The 18,265-nt window shown below is 40.9% G+C and overlaps 2 protein-coding genes and 1 long non-coding RNA gene across 3 annotated transcripts in view; 1 reads left to right on the top strand and 2 right to left on the bottom strand.

Annotated features, from left to right (window-relative positions):
* UBA6 (ubiquitin like modifier activating enzyme 6) overlaps window positions 1-3,570 on the bottom strand; it is a 28,190-nt gene extending 24,620 nt beyond the window's left edge. Inside the window, exons 1-2 of the mRNA XM_062620645.1 lie at window positions 3,372-3,570; window positions 1,329-1,390 (exon numbers count right to left, since the gene is read on the bottom strand). Coding sequence (XP_062476629.1) covers window positions 1,329-1,369 — 41 coding nt within the window. The 5' untranslated portion in view covers window positions 1,370-1,390; window positions 3,372-3,570. The remainder of the gene's footprint in view (window positions 1-1,328; window positions 1,391-3,371) is intronic.
* A 1,591-nt stretch (window positions 3,571-5,161) lies between these two features.
* LOC134164642 (uncharacterized) lies at window positions 5,162-12,770 on the top strand. Its single transcript, XR_009965197.1, has 3 exons — window positions 5,162-5,219; window positions 7,876-8,081; window positions 11,937-12,770. It is a non-coding gene; the product is annotated as an uncharacterized LOC134164642 (long non-coding RNA).
* LOC134164641 (transmembrane protease serine 11E-like) overlaps window positions 10,225-18,265 on the bottom strand; it is a 41,905-nt gene continuing 33,864 nt past the window's right edge. The window contains exons 6-10 of the mRNA XM_062620643.1: window positions 17,141-17,179; window positions 13,861-14,056; window positions 12,811-13,070; window positions 11,947-12,089; window positions 10,225-10,454 (exon numbers count right to left, since the gene is read on the bottom strand). Of these exons, the coding sequence (XP_062476627.1) occupies window positions 10,293-10,454; window positions 11,947-12,089; window positions 12,811-13,070; window positions 13,861-14,056; window positions 17,141-17,179 (800 nt within the window). The 3' untranslated portion in view covers window positions 10,225-10,292. The remainder of the gene's footprint in view (window positions 10,455-11,946; window positions 12,090-12,810; window positions 13,071-13,860; window positions 14,057-17,140; window positions 17,180-18,265) is intronic.

Raw genomic sequence — 18,265 nt, 5'->3', positions numbered from 1 at the left:
GTGTATTTGAACTGTGTAGTGCTTTAGGAAATAAATGCATATCAATTGTAATATTTGCATGCACAATTCAAATAGTGAAATGCATGTAGCACAGACCTTTTCAGTGTGAGGTGTTAAGAGAAATTCTTTTAAATCCATGTAAAGACTTTTTCAGGATAGTAGGTTTTTGGAATTAACTACTGAAGACATAAGCAAGCCAAAGAACTTCTTTATCAGAAATTTTCAAACCAGAGAGTGCAGCAGCTTTTTGAGTCAGAACCTGAGCTCTGGAACCTATACACTCACCCATACAATCAAACTTAAACCATTCTAAATACTGCCTTTCTCACCAAGGAATAGCATGACTTTCATAAGACAAATGCCAAAATGTAAAATGACACATATAACACATTAAGCTTAATTAAAAACAAGCCTCGTTTGTTCAGCATGTAAGTATTTGGTTTTTAAATTTATGTGTGTGTATATATATATATATATATTTTAATAATAAAGTAAAAGCTTTTCATCCACAACGTTATCCTAGGGATACCATTTGTTCCAATACAGGGTCTCTGAACTATTGCCATGCCAAATGATTTCAAGCCACTCCCAGCTAACAAATTAAAACAACAGTAATAATAAGAAAATAAATAGAAAATAAATGTGGGGTTTTTTTCAAATCTACCAAAAAAACCCAAACCAAACAAACACCAAACCAACACCAAAAAACCCAGTAGGTTGAAGTTTGGAGGATAAGAGAGATACTGATGACATTTCATGAGGACAGAGAAGTATGTTAAAGACTGAGGAATAAATGAAATTACGAAGGAGCTAAATTACATAACGTACAAAAAGAAGGCAGCAAAAGACAAGGAACAAGAGAGGAATATCTACCTTGTCAAAGGGGAAACAAGCTGAATACATAAAGAAAATCCCTATTACAAACAGGAGAAGTATTATTCCTGTTTTCCAAAAAGCACACATTATTGATAGCATTGGAACTTTGAACAACTACATAGTATTTACCTATGCTTTTTACTGTTCTAATACTAATAATGGCCATAACACACCCGCTACGAGACCAATAAAGAAACAGTTACAGTTTTACAGAATGAGGAAATGTATCAATTCAGTCAGTTCTCACCACTAACTTTGCAAAGAAGTGGGTTCTATTTCATTTGCTGAACACTTTGGGGGTTTTGCCTTATAAGAAGATGAACACAGCAGCACAAGTGCACACACTTTTACCTCCTCAGCAGCAGACAGCATTTTCAAGCCTTGTCTTTCACATTACCGCATGCAAACATGTTGTAAGTCAAGAGCAACGGTTAAAAATCTGATATTCTTACCTATACAAAGCATCATCAATTTCCATAGAGTCTGCTGCCATGATTGATATGATTTGTTTACACTAGAAGGGTTACAAAAAGAAATAATCTAGTTACATTGGATGCAATGTCACGGTTGGCCCCCTCTCTCTGCTCCACTCAGTTCTTCAACACAAGGAATGAAAAACACAAAAACTGATATTACACAGGAATCACTTTGAACAGAGAAGCCTATAGAACACCACAACATCTAGGTAATTAAAATGCACAGGAGCCAGAAGACAAGAATCCTCAAACCTTCCATAAGTGATTTCAAAATACATATTTAATTTCCCCACTAAAGAGATGCAAGACTTAGTTCTTGTATTTGCCACAGTCATATTTACTAAAAGTACAATTTCATTTTATATTAACAGCTCCAAGCTGTTTAACTTCCATCTACCTGACTGGTGCTTTGTTTTGAAGAGAAGACAGGAGATCCCTGAATGACTACGAATAGCTTTTTATGCTGCATTATTTCTATGTTTGCTGAAAATTCTTAAGAAACAAGTTACTGTTTAAGCTAACTGAAGAACTCAATACCCAAAGATCTGAATGAATGCAACATTTAACTAAGATTTCAAGTTAAACAGTTCCCTAGGATTTTAAGAAAAAAAAAATCTGCTATTAAGGCCTTCAGTCATTACCAAAGACCTTCCTATTGTTAAGTGACCCTTGTTATAACTAAGCACTAAGACTAGGTTAACTGCCCAAAGATTAACTCAAATTTATTGTTCATCTGGTTTTGGCAAACATTTTAAGGTTTCTGAAGTGTGGCACCTGCAGCCTACCACAACTCACAGACTATAACATTCTAACCTGAAATCTGTCCTTTTGATTTTTTAGGCTTAACTAGAAAGCACACAAGTACCACAGCAAGGGACAGAGTCACACTGAAAGCAGGCCACAAATAGCACCAGTTAATCTCTTTTACAGTGTGGATACTAACTCCTACACATAAGCTAGCATACAAGACAGTCAAATTGAGGCACCTCCATCACAATCTACACCACCTTCAGTGCAGTCCCCGTGCCCTTACACAACAGGGGCTGAAGACAAACAATGGCAATGTTACCAGATCATCTGAGGACCCAAACCTTAAGACAGAGAGCAATACATCTCATCTGAGAGTCATGGGCTTCTGGCCCTGCTTAGGTAAAAGCCTTCATTTCAGCCACAGACTGGGATACAAGACTTTTAAGTTCCCCTCAAATCAAGCCAACACCATCTCCTAACACCCAAGAGCAACCATGTCCATACTGCTCTGCTCCATAATCTTCCTCCACAAACAGCAGAGGCACTCTGGGCCTGCCCAACATAAACAGATTGTGGTACTAAGGTGAGGAAGGTGATCCACCTGGATAAAAACACCCAGCCTGCTCTGCTGTGGCTACTGACAGCCATCTCAATCGGTGTGCGTCCCAAACAACCTTCTGTAACCAACAGGATGTCCAGTCAACCCACAAGAGAACCTTCTTCACCTGTATCACACAGACCTGTGTGACAGTGGTTCTTCCAATATATTTATCAATTCTCAGTTGTCATCCTGTATGCTCTGTTACAGCACTGAGCTGCTGCAGGTATACCCATCAGCTATGGCAAAACGTATCCTTCCAAAAGAGGACTTAGTGGTATTATTATCAAGTAGTTCTAAGACAAAGTTTTGTTACTATATTCCTACATCAAATTTTATTTCTCATTTTAGTTTAACCTACCGAGTCTGTCTCACAGGCAGGTAATATGGGGAGAGAAGGAGAGGAAAGTGATTATGTCTTAGTTCTAATCAGGTAGTTGACATTTACGCATTTGCCTGTTTCCTTTCTAAAAGCCAACGCTATCAGTTTTACTGCCAGGCTCCTATTTAACTGCGTAAGTAATGCCCTTCATTTTTTAAGCCTCAGCTGCCTGTGGGACACAGCCCAGGGACAAACTGCGAGGCTGCATGTTACCAAAAGGACTGAGATGCTCTGAAGAGCAGCAAAGGCACAGGAGCTATAGTGGTGGGCTGGTTTCAATGTTTCTTACCTCCAAGTCAGCGCAGGCTGAAGCAGTATTAATTAGTCGCTGTTCAGCAGGCTGGGATAGCAGGGAGGCCTGGATTCATCCCACCTATCCAGCGTTTCCAGAGGCGGATCCCAGCCGATGCAGTTCCCTGTTCAGTCGGCGGAGAGAGAGATGACGCTCAGACTCAGTGTTATCTGCCCAGCTGGGCTAATGGGCGAAAAGCACCTCGGATCTACAGCGGAAACCGAGACGGAGCCGCCCGGCCCCCAAACGAACCCGACCCGGGTGCCAGCATTGCCCGACCGGCAGCAGCCCCCAACCCCGGCGCCCTCGGGTCGTCCCCGAGGCGCTGCGCACCGACACCCGGCAGGCTGCAGGCCCCCCTGCTCCGGCTCCGCCGCCGCCCGCCCTCACCACCCTGGCGTTGCGATCGAGGCCTGAGCGCGGCCGGCACCACGGGGGAAGAGGCAGGAAGGGGGTAGGAAGCGGCAGCGCCGGTGCCGCGGCGCTTCCCCGCCTGCGCCGACATGAGGGGCCGGGCTAGGGCCGGCCGGCGCGGCCCGCCTCCTCCTGCTTGACGGCGGCGGCCCGAGCTTGGCTTGAGATGGCGGCGGGTAGCGTGTGTTGCTGTGGTACCCGGGGGGAGGCGCGTAAGTCATTAGACTAAAAATATTTTCTGCCCAAGAAGTAACACAGCCCGTTGTTTAAAGCAAACAAACAAGCCCCCGTTAGGTTGAAGCGTTACCATTTCAGACGATCGGGAGCACTGCTGAGCCCTGCTCCTTAGGTCTCTGCATCTTGCAGGCCAGTGCCAGCAACTTAGTGCCTACCTCAAAAACAGGCAAAATGTCATTAAAAAGGTCTAGGGAGCGAAGTTATGAAATGCTGCAGAGTATCCAAGGCTGTAGAGGAGCAGAGATCTGGGGAATAGGTGTCAAAACCAATGTGTGGCCCTTGCCAGCATGGTATATGTTGTGGAAGCATTTTCCCTTTATTTATGGTGTCCTTTAACCAGGAGGAAGCAAGCTGCAGCAACCACCACTCTGCCTCACCACCAGCTCAACATCACCTCCTATAAATAGTTTCCCGTTCCCCAGGCTCTCATCAAGATCCCAGCACTGCCCACCTTACCCCATCAAGCAGTTCAGTCTCCCTTTCCTCAACTTTAACCCTGCTTTCCCTTTCACCATTCCTAGTCGTTAGGGTAGGTGAGAACCTGTCTTGATACCGTTAGCCCCTCTTATAGCTAGAATGGGAGGGGTTCATACTGCTGCACAAGCAACGACTGAAAAATGTCAGTGCACGCAGTTGTATACGTAACAGTCACATTATATTTGAAAACATTTGTAACTTAAACAACTACCTGCATCCTACAGTACATGGGAGAGGGGGGAAAAAAAAAGGAAAGCCTTTTCTGTCTTGCTTGGGGTTTGGGAAACTTGTAGAGGCAAGAGAGCACATGTTTTATGCTCTTTCTGAGAATGCAATGCATTATTTTAGCACGCATTTCTAACAAACCAGTCTTAGCAACTCTCCACATCTTCCTCAAGGCTTACACCTCGGTCCAAGAACACACGAAACTCTTGTGCTGAAATAGTAAAAAACTACTTAAGAGCAGACGGACAACACTGTGCTCTTTCAAACGTGGGCTTTGCTTTGGCAGGATTAGGGTGAAAGAGCTTGACTTTTACCCGGCTTTTTTTGTGTCACACAGGAGTAACAAGAGAAGATGTGGGCAAATTTCAAAGAACCACTAGAGGCCAGTAAAGTCTGAAATACTGGATTGAAAGAGAGGATAAACAGAGAAAGCGGTTCGGCTCTTCAGGATGGCAAACGCAGCCCTAACCAGTAAAGGAATATTTAAGGCTGGTATTTGCTCTGTAACTTTCTCACATAATCAATAAAATTACTTCCATTATTTCAACAAAGTAATTTCAAAAAGCAATGCGTGTACCCAAGGAACAAAATTAACAAGAGTCTCAGCTGTAAAGGATGGGGGGAAGTGAAATAGTTTGTCAGCTTCATTTTGCTACTTTGCTAATTAAGTTCTATCAGCTATTTTTACATTTAATTTTGTGGTATCTTGCCTTAAAAATGAACCTCTTTTTATTATTTTTCAGGTTAAACTAACAGTTCTTAAGAGCTTCTCAATCAAATATGTTGTGAAAATAAAAAAAAAAAAAGTCTGCTACCTACCATCTCTCTGTCCTGATCATTGCATTTTTTAAGATACCATTCACTTTGATATGCAGTCATCTCACATGAAGCAGGTTTTGCATAGTAATAATGAATGCTGACAAGCCTTCTGCCTACATGGAGAAACAACAACATCTAGTTAATTCTCACCTAACAGTTCAGTGGTAATTAAGCAAAGACCATCAATGAAACTGTGAACATGGGCATTTTAAGATAAATTGCCAAATAAAAATGAACAGATTCTCTTTACCCCAGAAGCCAAAGCAAGTGGTTCCCAAATACACCAATTAGCAGGTGTACTCAGGAGCCCTCTAGATCGATGGCACCAAACCAAAAATATACAGGTTTTTCTCTTATTTTGCAAGACTGCAAAATCTGAAATAGTAAAGCCATTTAACTTTTCTCTTCCCCTTAGCCTTCTCTTTGAAAAATACATATAACTGTAAAATCTTAGCAAATTTGGTTAAATAAATAAATTTTAAGGGAAATCTCAAATCCATATTTGTACCTCATTAGATTGGCAAAACGTATGGAGCAGTGCTTCAAAGTCAGTTTATTGGCTTCCTGAAGCAATGAGCGGTACCTGGCTATGGTCAGAACACCACTACCTCTGGACTCAAGCCTATTTGTGCCCAAAATCTCAGTATCTTCAGTTTATGTGCACTGCTGTAGATTTCTTCCGCGTACAGGTATTACAGACATCTTTAGGTCCAGTATTTCCAATGTATATTTTGGTATATATGATATATATACCAAAATAAATATATATGTATATACATACATATATATATGATATATATATGATGCTGATATAGCGGTAAATCTCATTTCCATCTGAAGGGGAAAATCCCAGCCACTTGCAATTCGTTTGTTTGGTTGTTGGTTTTTGTTAAAGTAAGTCTTTTAATTTCCTGATTTCCAGACATAATTTCACATTCTTAATGGGGACGTCAAAGTGGAGATCTGGGGGGCGTCTGCGTCCATGATCCATTTGGTTAATAAGTAAATTAGCAGACAAAAATGTCTGTCATTTTCTCCCTAAAAATGTGTTATTTGGAAGTACTAAGGCAAACACAATTCCGTTTAGCACACAGGCCAGTGCAGAGTTGACCATAAATCCACATCAGTATCATTCAGTGGGTTTCCCAACATCTTGCCATAGGCTGTGGTTTGCCATCAGCTCTCAGAGGATTGAAGGTCTGACTTTGTTACCTTCTTTTTTACCTCTTTTTGGCACAACATTGTGTAGGAGTGCTTTGCTGTCATGTCTAAAAGGACTCCAGCTTCCCAATGGGGTGGGCCAAAGGATCTTGTCACTTAAGGCTGCTCTAGCAAGTGACACCTTCCTAGAAACCATGTTAACAATGTTGCTAAAATCCTGATCCAGATGAACAAGGGCACCAATTACCTAAGCTGATTCTGTGCTGACATGTGCGTGAATGAATTTCCAAAAGCAAGAGCAAGCTTTTCCATGTGTGTGCACCTGTAATGCAGGCTGCTACGTGCTAGATAAATATTCATTGCTTTTGGCAATTGGTTGTAAGAGCTTGTGGCTCTTAGCACTTCTAATTTGTTAACAAGAACAGCAGATATGGGATTGGAGTTTCCACAAGCTTTACTTACATAAGGAATCCTGGTGACGGATTGATGCCACTCAACCAGACCTCCTCACAATTAGTCTCTTATTTCTTTCCTACTTGTGCTCCAGGCTGAAAATTAGCATGGGTAGTCTTCAAACAACCAATTTGAATAACCAGAAATTTGGAATACATTTCTTGATGCTTTAAATCTGCTTGGGAAATCTCAGGAGAATTGGTATATCGGCTGCATAGACCTCCCTACAGCCAATTTCCAGGAATGCCTCTTTACAAGGATAAATTTTTCAAGGCTAGAAGTAAGGTGGTGGGTTCTTGAATGAAGCTTCAGATCCATTCTCAAATTTGGATAGCACTAGCTTAACTGAAGTTAAATTTTACAAGAGCACAAGTACCACCTTTTCTTTGCTGAAACATCTGTAAAGCTCCAACCACTGTTAAAGACAAACAGTTCCTAGGATGGGGAATGAACAGAGAGAGCTGCAGATTTAGAATAGTCTTATATCAAAATAAGGAAGATTAGTCCATTTTGCATCATATACAACTTTTAGCTCCATTATTATTAAGCAAAAAAAGGACAAAAAAGGAGGAATTGTTTTTAAATACATTTAATGCTATGAAACATAATAACCTTTAATCATTTAAATCCTTGCTAAATCTTAACATCAATGATAATAAAATGTTTTTATAAATGTTTTCTTTAACCACACAATATTCTGTTTGTTTTATTCTAGGGCAGAAAACAGAGTCTTCATAAATAAAACACTGACATGGAGTGTAAGACAAACCCAGGCCAGACAGTGTGCTAAAAAATCTGTGAAAAGTGCATCTGGCTGGCTCAGGACTCCCTGAGTAAGGTAGACATTCTCCTAAGCACCTCTTGGCTGTTTGGCCTCTCATGAAAAAACATGAAATAAAGGCTGCCTTTCTCATTTTAAAGGTATTCTATATACACATTTCACTTGCAGTGTGAGGTAGGAACCAGTTTATAGGGGTTGTATCTAATCTGGGCCTCACATCCTTGCTGTTGCCCCTCCATTCGCTAGGCAAAAAGATAGATTTAAGTGCAAAACAAAGCCTTAGCTGTCTATGAAAGTGAAACTTTAGATTGCAATTCATCAGCTGATTGTAAGGAAGGACAGTTGTCATGATTTTCACCTTCAAAGCAATAAGAGGCACAAAAAAACTAGACGTACTTTTTTTCTCCAAAGGATGCTTTCGTAAAAAAGAGGACCTAGGCACTAGAAGAAAAGTGTTTCCAAGTGACCTAATCCAAAACCCTGTGAGGTTTCTATTTTTAACTGAACCTGGCCCAGAGTAAATTCTTAATTGAAAAATAGCAGCAACTCAAAAGTGCATAAATTACAAACTTCATTAATAAATTAAGGAAACAGATTTGCTGCATGTAACTATCCTCCTGACTGTCCCAAGATCCTTTTAATTTTGCAATGGACACTGAAAATGAGAATAAAGATACTACTATTTCAAAATCAAAACCTTCAATTTTTTTTTTTTCTGAGATAAGGCATCTTGTCTTTTACAGAAATTCAAAAGGTACGTAGACAGGAAGGAGCCTAATAACAAGACAGCCCCCTCCTCCACCACCAAGGTTTAATCAATGTCTTTTCCATCCATACATAGACTTGTAATTCAGAAGAAATGCTGAGCATCTCATTCCCAGGGGTGCTGATCGTTGGAGAACTTGCACAGTAGGAAGGCTGAGGACAGACCCAGTCCTGAGTAGAAGGGGAGGCAGGATGCTTCAGAGCAATTTTCAACTGTAGCAGGTTCAGCTGTGGGGCTTGCAGCTTTTTTCATGTCTACTACAGACTCTTGTGAGTCCTGCGTTCACAGCCTAAACATTCTGATTGGCATTCAAAGACTGCAGGAGATAGTACTGGAGTGACATTTTGGATCCTCATATTGAAAGCCTGGGCTTTAGGGGACAATAATAGTCATGCCACTGGAACCCCCTCCACCAGCAATCCATGTCATGAACAGAGGTAGGAAAAGTGCTTAATTGGTATATAAGGATCACGTTTACTCTGAAGTTCTTATTGGGACTGTTATTTAATATAAAATTACTCTTCAGCCTCATAAGACACAATCATATTAATTCATGAAGAAATGAATCCATCAGTGAAGCACGACAGTGTCACTAACTGCTTTCGTTGCAGTGAGATGGTTTCCGCTGGCTGGCATGCCGTGAAAAAGCACGCTATTTCTTGAATGAAAAAAGTTGTTTCCACTTCACTGGTGGTAAATACTTATTTTTCCTTTAGCACAAATTTAAATGCTGGGTTTTCTTCCAGGGAGGTTGTTCATGAGGACACACTCGTTACAAAGAAATCTGGGTGGAGCTTGTCTTTCTGTATCTTAAGCATACTGTGAGTTGAACAGAGTAGATCTATAAGCCATCTGGTATAGAGGTAGCAGTACAGCATTGTGATAAAGCACTTCCACAACAGCACTTTCAAGTACTTTGAACCTCACAGAATCCAGAAAAAAATTCCCATTAAAAGTGTGCTTCAAAAGAAGAACACCAAGCTTTACTCTTATCACTTCCAACTTACTGCAGGCACAGAAATCCTCCTTTTCCTTAGCTAGGACCTACCCTCGATCCTGACTGATCCACCATTAGTGATCAAGAACATCGAGCAGGGTGAACATGCAGGGTCTTGGCTGCAGTCTGTGCAGATGATAATCTCTAACAATATTAATAATCAGGGATTCACTTTTTCTAGAAACACAGCTGTGCCAGAATCTGCTTCACTGGAGGAAGAAGGTTGAGCTTCAGACCTTGGCCATGGCTGGATTAAAAATTCTCTTTTTTTTTCCTGGAAAATGCTTGTATTTATAACACAGGTAAAACTAGTAGCTTTTAAATGTTATTTTAATGACATCAGGTTGTAATTTCTGATAGGTGAGAATATTTTAAGGCTCAAAGATGAGGCATGCTATCTGATATGTTCAGTATAAATTCACAAGGGGTTAGGATCTCTGACAGCAAAGATAGTGCTTGCTGTGAGTGAAGTTTGCTTTAACCAAAACTACATAGGAATATATATACCGAAAAAATAACCTTTTAGAATTACAGACAAATATGAGTTACATGTAGTCCATGTAGTTAAATCCATTTTTGATTTTGGAATTAGATGCCAGTTTTCAAGGTAATCCACTCACGGAAATAAGTCACTCGTGTGTAAACTCCAGGTTTATTTGGTTTGGCACATTCGTCTCCCCAGCTCACTATTCCCACGAGGTACCACATCAGCCTAGAGTCTGGAGTAACCAGTGGTCCCCCAGAGTCACCCTAAAGAAAGAGGAGGGGAGAAAAGATATATAATTGATCAGAAGGAAAAATACAATTCCCTCCATGCACGGGAGGGTGTGCCCAAGAAGAGAAGAAAGCAAGAAAACAAGCAGTATTTCAAGAGCTGCCATTCCTGCAGAATGCAGGTTGTTCTTGAAACTTGAGTCAGAAGTCAGTGGTTTTTTCCTGTTTGCCATGGAACCTCCTGACTTGCCTCCATAGTTTTACAGTAAAAAGGAAAAAAGCTTCTCTTCTGTTTTGTGAAACACCGCTTCCCACCTGCCTTGACTTCCTCCTCAGACAAAGGAGGGAAGCACAAATATGCACAACAATCTAAGTAAAGAGGAACTTCCCCCCCCCAATAACCACTATTCTTACAACAAATAGTCACTTGCAATAATAACATTTCAAAACAGATTTCATCAAGAACTTGGTCTTCTAATTAGACAATATCTCCTGAAGATAATAGCTACTTTCAAAGGGTCAATTCAGATACTGTTAATAGCATGACATGGTAATAATATTTAAACTGGAAACCTTACAAACTGAAAGGCAATCCTCACCCAACAGACCAAATTCCCCATCTTCCAGCAAAATGCACCCTTCTGTGCAGGTCTCCTAAATGCTGCGCCAGCCAGGAGCAGGAGAACTGAGCCTCCTGGACTTATTCTTCAAGGGGTTTTACTTTGGACACAAATCTGTAGGACTGTGATTCTGGAAAGAGTCTGTTTTGAACCAGCACTTGGCAGTACATTCTTTGTAAATAACATAAATAGAAATCATGGTTTTTAAAAGTTTCCATTATGAAAATACTTTTGTTCAAACAAACATTTACTTGCAGCATTTGTAGACCTGCACCACACATGTATCTCTACCATTCTATTTACACGTAGCTTCCTTACAGTTATCTTTGTTTCAGACAGTTTTCCTTCCTCTGATCCAAGTCTGTTACCAAAGACCATATAACACATCTGCATCGGGATGATCCAGTCCAGAATTTAATTTCAACGAGCGATAGTGCATTCTTGCTGGCTACTTAACTGCTACATTCTTAAGCTTCTTCCTTCCTAACTGCATAGGTGTTTGTCTTAATTACTTGAGACATTTAATTTTTAGCTTATATTTACTATTTCAGCATTTAGCATCTCTGTCAATTTCTTGCCATATCCCTTTGCAACCGTATTGTTTGTTTTCACACACAAGAAATCAGGAGAAGCAAATGGGCTGGTAGCAGCTTTTTTGAGTTACAGAATAAGATTTAATTTCATGCTATGAAAGGTTTAAATGGTGAATATTATCATAATTTAGCTCTCTTTGTATAGGTTTTATGTGCTAAATCATGTGCAATAAATGCTATTTCATTTTACAACTTAATTCCTGTTTGAATGGAGCTTACATAAAGGACTAATTCATTGTCAGTTAAGATTTGGTCAACCAGATACCAAAATTAGTATTAAAATAGTTTTCCTTTCTAATTTTCAGCTACAGTTACCTGACAAGCATCTACCCCTCCTTCCAAGTATCCAGCACACAGCATCCTAGGTGTTATGTCCCCATCGTACACTTCTTTTCTGTTGCAAGTCTTTGGGTCAATAAGTTTCACTGTTGCTTCCTGAAGAGCATTTGGAGCTGGACCTAAGGAATAATACAGTTTGGATATTTGTTAACAGAATTATCTTGCAGTAGTTGAGATAGATACAGGAAGAGCATTTAATGTTCTCTTATGGATGATCAGCTTGACTTGGTATGATGTAGAGGTTTTGCTTGTTGATCTGTCTAGGTTAGGCCCTTAAGGAAAATGTACATACTCATAGTCTTAAAAACTGTACCATTAAGACAGAAGTAACAATTGCATGGCACATAGTGCCTTATTCCATATAATACTATGGAACACAAATTACCTAGCAATTTGAGCAGATGATACAAAATGAAGATATCTTTGGTTCCATTGCTAAATCTTAGCATGGCCTGGTAAGTGTCTGAGCTTGCGTCAGTCACTGCAGCTCACTCTGCTGATTTACCTGAAAGCTCAGAGTTATCTGTAGCTTCTGGCTAGGGCTGGGAGAATATTTTTTTTTAGGTGCTATATAAACACATGCATTGCTAGATTACATGTCTTAAGAATTTACAATGTGAAATGGAAAGGCTGGAAAAAGAGAGTTTTCTGCTTGAGTGGACAGTAGCTCTTTGTCCAGTGTAATTTTATAACAAGAATCTGCTGCTTACAACTAAACAAGCCTATTGCTTAAAGCATTAGGCTTATTGCCATACAACATATACCTGCAGAAGAGGTATCAATTCAGTAGCACAACAGAGCTACTGTTTATGCAACATACAGGTTGCCTGGCAGACTCACCGTCATTGGTAAGTGCTCCCCAGCCTGTGATGACAGCGTAAGTATTGTACAGAAAAGTCTGAGATGGCTCAGGTAGACAGACACGGTGTACGCTACTTGTAAACTCAACTCGTTTCGAGAGCTGCACAAGTGCAATGTCATAATCATGTTCTGGGTACTGGTACATTTCATGAATTATAATAGTCTTGATTGAGCGTTTCATGCTTGGTGGCTTCAAAAGAGCTCCAAAAGTAGCAGTCCACTCTTGAGGGTGACCCATGCTGAAAAAGGTAAGAGTGTTGTTATTTAGCTGTAAATAAAGTTGTCCAGGACTTTAAACTTAACACCTTTACTGTAAAGTTCCTTTAAGCCTTGTCCCTAGTAGATTCTTAAGGCTTTCATCACTTTACATCAGTGTCTCACATGATGTTGTGCTGCTGCTAGAAGAGGGCAATCTGCATTCCCTCCTCAGCCATGGTCTCATACTCCTCCCTTGCTCCTTGTCCCTGATCCAGCCATTGTGTGGCTGCAGAGTGTAATCAAATCAAAAAGCTCTTCTGCCAGAAAACTCTTCATCTCCATTGCATCTTTTGAATGTTAATAATCCGTTCCATGTTACATGCCCTGCAGCTTCACAACTGCCATGCTTGAAACAAAAAGGAGTTGGGAGTGCATGGCTGAATAGAGGGGTAGGAATGTGAGATTATAACTTGTAGTAGCAGCCTGCAGTGGCAGCCACCTAACTTCAACATGAAGGAGTGCCACATTCAGTGCAACAGGAAATAAATACTCTGCCATTTCAGTCACATTACTGTCTCTGCACTTTTTTGCTCAATATGCCAAATGACTACTGATTTCCACTCACAATTGTGAGTTCTGCCTAGTCTTTAATTTCTCATTGAAATAGTCAAGTGATGTGTCTGCTTAACCCTGACTTTTCTCCTCTAAGGCAAAAAATTATTTCCCTGGAAAAGAGTTAGGGAAGTAGTGCAAATCTGGAAAGCCACATAACTTGATAGGCATAGAATGGGGCGCATTCTGCTGCAGATTCTCTCTAAGATGGGAACTTACTCTCTGAAGCAGTGAGCTGCAGATACAAGCCAGGTATTGCTGATGAGTGTTGCACCACAGCGATGGATATTATTGTACTGCAAGCTAGCTTGCCACGGCCAGTCCCCAGTCTCTGCAGAAGACAGTCCACCGACTATTCGCAGTGATGATGATTTTGCCATTGACTTGACTGACCTATTCTGTCGTAACCCGCAGACTGTCAAAAGGAGAAAGAGTGTATCAGCTATTCTTCTGTTGAGTAATATGCCTGCCAACGGCTGTGAAAAAAAAGGTAGAGTAACACATCACTTCGGTTCTCTAACACTATTAACATCAACAAGAAAACATACCTTTCACCAGTCCCCCAAATCAGAGATCCTCATGCACAACCCATTCTGTTAGAAGCCTGAATGAACATCTGACTTGTAGAGAGCCATGATGGTCAAGCATTCAGGCTTAACTACATAAGCAGCCCAAATCAGAAATCAAAACCATCACCACACACCCAGGACAATTCCCAAACACAGGGGATTTGTCATTAATGTCCCAGGTAATTTGTCATTAATGTCCCAGGTAATTTGTCATTAGGATAAAACATGAACAGGGCAAAATCTAAGACAGGAATGATCCAAGCCATGGGTTTTTGCCACACATGCATGCAGATTACGTCAGCAAGATGTCACCTGGAAACAAGCAACTGTGCATTGCACAAATGGCAGTCTGCAAGCAGACCTGGAAAGGCACTTCAGGCAAAGAGCATGACATTAATCCAAGCCAGAGAAGACAAAGGCATGGATACTTCCAGCACAGTGTGCATCCATGTCAAAAAGCATTATCCTCCAAACCCAGACAGAAATTAAAATATGCATGGTTTCAGCCGCTAAACTCAGGATATTCAGAAGCAGCTGAAGCTCCCCCATAGCTTTGAGAAAATTCCTCAATGGATAGAGCTCCTTCAGCTGTCTTCTCCCATCAAAACAGCATCAAATCCCTCTTACCTGGACCAAGACCCACTAGTTTTCATCCAGGCCCCAATTTCAGCTAGACATTAACAAAGTTGACAGAGAGGACCAATTCATTAAAAAAGAGACAGGGCTAAGAATTATTTGCATAGTGACAACACAATCCAAACCATTGCACTGCCTGTTTCCTGCAGACAGTGACCCAGAGTGGGACAAAGCAGAAATCAGTAGTACACCTCTGAAGAGCTGTCAGCCCCAGGGCCCTTAAACTCCTCAGAAGTGAAACACTGGAGCCACACACAGCCCCTTCCTGCTAGGATCTGCGCAAGGTTATGTTAACAGTACCTCATAGTCAAATGAAGCAGCAATAACACAGCAGATTGAAAACTGTTCATAGATTTTGGAGAAAAAAAAAAAAAGTCATGTAACATGGAGAAGTTCATGTGCTCAGTGTAGAGTCTGCCCTGTTCTGAGACATAAAACCACAGTGAAGGAAATCGGTGAAATTTGTATCTACTTGTGCAAAACTTACATGTGAAAGGAAAACTGAAGAATATATCATAACTCGCAAGACTGTCTTAACTAGCATGTTTCCCTGCAGAAAGCTATTTTTAATCCTCAATCACTGGTCCTAAAACTGCATAATCCTGATAACCATCTGAACAGTCAATGTTCAAAACACGGGGAAAAACTCACAGTTTCACCAGTATCCCAGAACACCAGCACGTAAAACCAGCACCAAGTGATGTTATTTAATCTTCCATTACTTGACAGCCTGCTGCCAAGGAAATAATCAAACCTCTCAGAGTCAAAAGAAACCCAATTTGTAAACAAAGATGGCTTTTTATAACAACTGTATCTTCAAACAAGCGAACTTCCTTCTCTGAAAGCCTGAAAATATCTCTAAACCAAACTACCTCAATCTAACCGCTACAGCATTACCTTGAGACCAGTCATATTGCCTTTTATGTCTGTATGGAACAATTTTGTGCTACTAGCCATTTCAAAATCCAAAACATTTTCATTATAATCACTTTCTAATGTAACTTCTTTACATTTCCTTAAGTAAATGACATATTCCCAATTTCTGAGAGCTCAGAGAAGGACATTACTCAAAAATCTCCTGCCTGAGCCCAATCTTACCACTTTTGGGGCACTTCTCACTTGCAGGCTGCATTAGAGGTCTGCTGCTATCCTTAAAGTATCAATTGAACAACATGCTGGTGCATGTGCAGGTGTAAATCTCATCACTTAATTTATGTATAGGAAAATAACAGGTAGTAAGGCGGACACAAATGGTTATGCTACAGTATCCAAGACAAGCGTATATGAAATAGATTCTTCAGTCTCTGCTCCAAGATGCAGTTCTAATATTTTACGTAAGGGAGACAGAAGACAAGCCTGTGTAGGCAGGATTAGACTTGATGAAGTGTTCTATTTAAGCACATGCTTTAATCAGCTTATAATAGAGATTGCTTCTCACTGCAATCTGCTCAAATATAAAATGCACTCAAATCTGTGATAAGGACTCTCCTGCCTTTAGCGCATTATAGTACACCCTTTAGCTATCTGTTGTGCATGACATTAAGCAGTCATCTAGCCCAAGCAATTAAATTCCTTTATTTGTTGCAAGTTCTCCTTGCTTACTCAGTTTTATTACATATACCTAGGAGTCATCTGCAGTGCCTTAGCTTTCATGCAGAAACATGGCTTTGTATTCATGTCCAAATACACAGTTAATCAGACACAGCGTAAAAGCTTTCACTGGTTCCAACAGCAACAGGATCAGGCTAGTAAATAAACAAATGTCCTGAACATTACAGTGCTCAGCCCTCACTGGCTAAGTTAGTTCTTTCCTAGATGACTGGGTTTACATTTAAGATGCGCCCTCCGCCTAACATACCAGCACTGCTGGAGACAGAAGCGTGCCATAGTCACCAGCAGGACCCGCATGCCTCCTCTCTGCCCAACACTGGGGATTTCTATAGAGCCCTCAGCACTTGCTCTTTTCTCACAGAATTGCTGATATTTTTAGCAGAAGGAACATCTCACTACCAAAAGAATGACCAGGGAACTGAGCAGTGGGTGAAGACTTTTTACCCCATCACCAGTTTTCAAGCCAGTCATCCTAGGCATCCCAGAAAACACTAAAAGAAAAAGGCCTCCTCGTGACTGAGCAGTATTCCTAAACACATGGCTTATCCGTGTGAAGTACAAGGTCGCATTCCTTAGACAGAAGGATAAGAAAAGGCTTTTCAGGGCCATGAAAAGTGCTCAGAAACTATTAATGCTAATTAAAACAATCAGAGATTTCCCAGGCTTAAAAAGCCCTCACTTACTGTCATTGAAGAGGGCTTCTGCTCTTTTTGTCTCCATATCTGAAACAAACAAACAATCAGGGTAAGGCCAGGACAGCACAGACAAGGTTTCCCATCTGCATGGTCATCCCCCCAACAGCTAGCTATGTGAGTGCAGGGCAACACAGGGTGTGCAGCTGAGGGAGACTGCTAGAGAAACCAGTGTAGCTCTCAAGTGGTCACATTCTTGCACTGGCTGTTGCACTCCTCTCTGCAGTGCTGTTTGCTGTTCTCCAGCCAGCCAACATCCTCTGAGGAACAGGCACAGGGTCTCCCCCCGTCCTGCTCGGCCCTGATGTTCCTGGAGGGTAGTACAGACAAAACAAGTCCTGTTTTACTCAAGATCTACAATTTTGCTGGGGGGAAGTTTTTACAGTGGAAAGTTTTGAAGTTCCTCTTTTGTAGAAAATCAGTTGGCCATATGTCATATCAGAGTGAGGGCAGAAGGAATCAGGTACTCACTTTGTGCCCTCTTCCAGATCAGAAAGCACTGATTTTACTGTGGCAATGCCAGTTTACAATAGCTCACTCTCCTTTCTCCTAGCTTATTGAGCAGCAGCGTGTCTGGTGCACTGTTAATACTAAAATAAATAGTTAATAGCATAGCACAGCAGCTTGTAGCAATATATTCCCTCTTTTAATATGCATGTTGTATGTTTATGGACCACACAGTATGATCATGCTGACAGTAACAAGTATTGGCTCAAATGTCCCCTTCTTCCAGAATACTCTTTTACTATAGCTACCATTTTAGTTGCCAGCAGTCAAAACAAGTAAAAAATAAAACCACAGTTTTAAATTACACAGTGATTCTTGAACAGCATTCACATCGTCACATTTTGCAGCTGGATAACCTTTCTTGGCAGATTCCTGTCCTTATCCACTCACTTCATTTCCCTGTTCTCTTTGCAGCTACACAGAATAATATTCTGGTTTTGATCCAAAACCACACCAAGCCAGGAGGAGTCTCTTTTGAATGCAAAGGGCTCTGGCTCATACTTGTCGCCTGTTGTGCTCATAACACTTGTGTTTTTCTTGTGGGCTTGACGCTCTTCCTGGTATGCAGGGTGAACTGCATGTTTGCAGTCCACCATTACTAGAGGTGTA

Source organism: Pezoporus occidentalis, unplaced genomic scaffold, assembly GCF_034315485.1.
Source record: "Pezoporus occidentalis ecotype Australia unplaced genomic scaffold, CSIRO_AGI_Poc_V1 ctg222, whole genome shotgun sequence".
Classification (NCBI taxonomy): Eukaryota; Metazoa; Chordata; class Aves; order Psittaciformes; family Psittacidae; genus Pezoporus; species Pezoporus occidentalis.
This window is presented reverse-complemented; position numbering and strand designations above follow the sequence as displayed.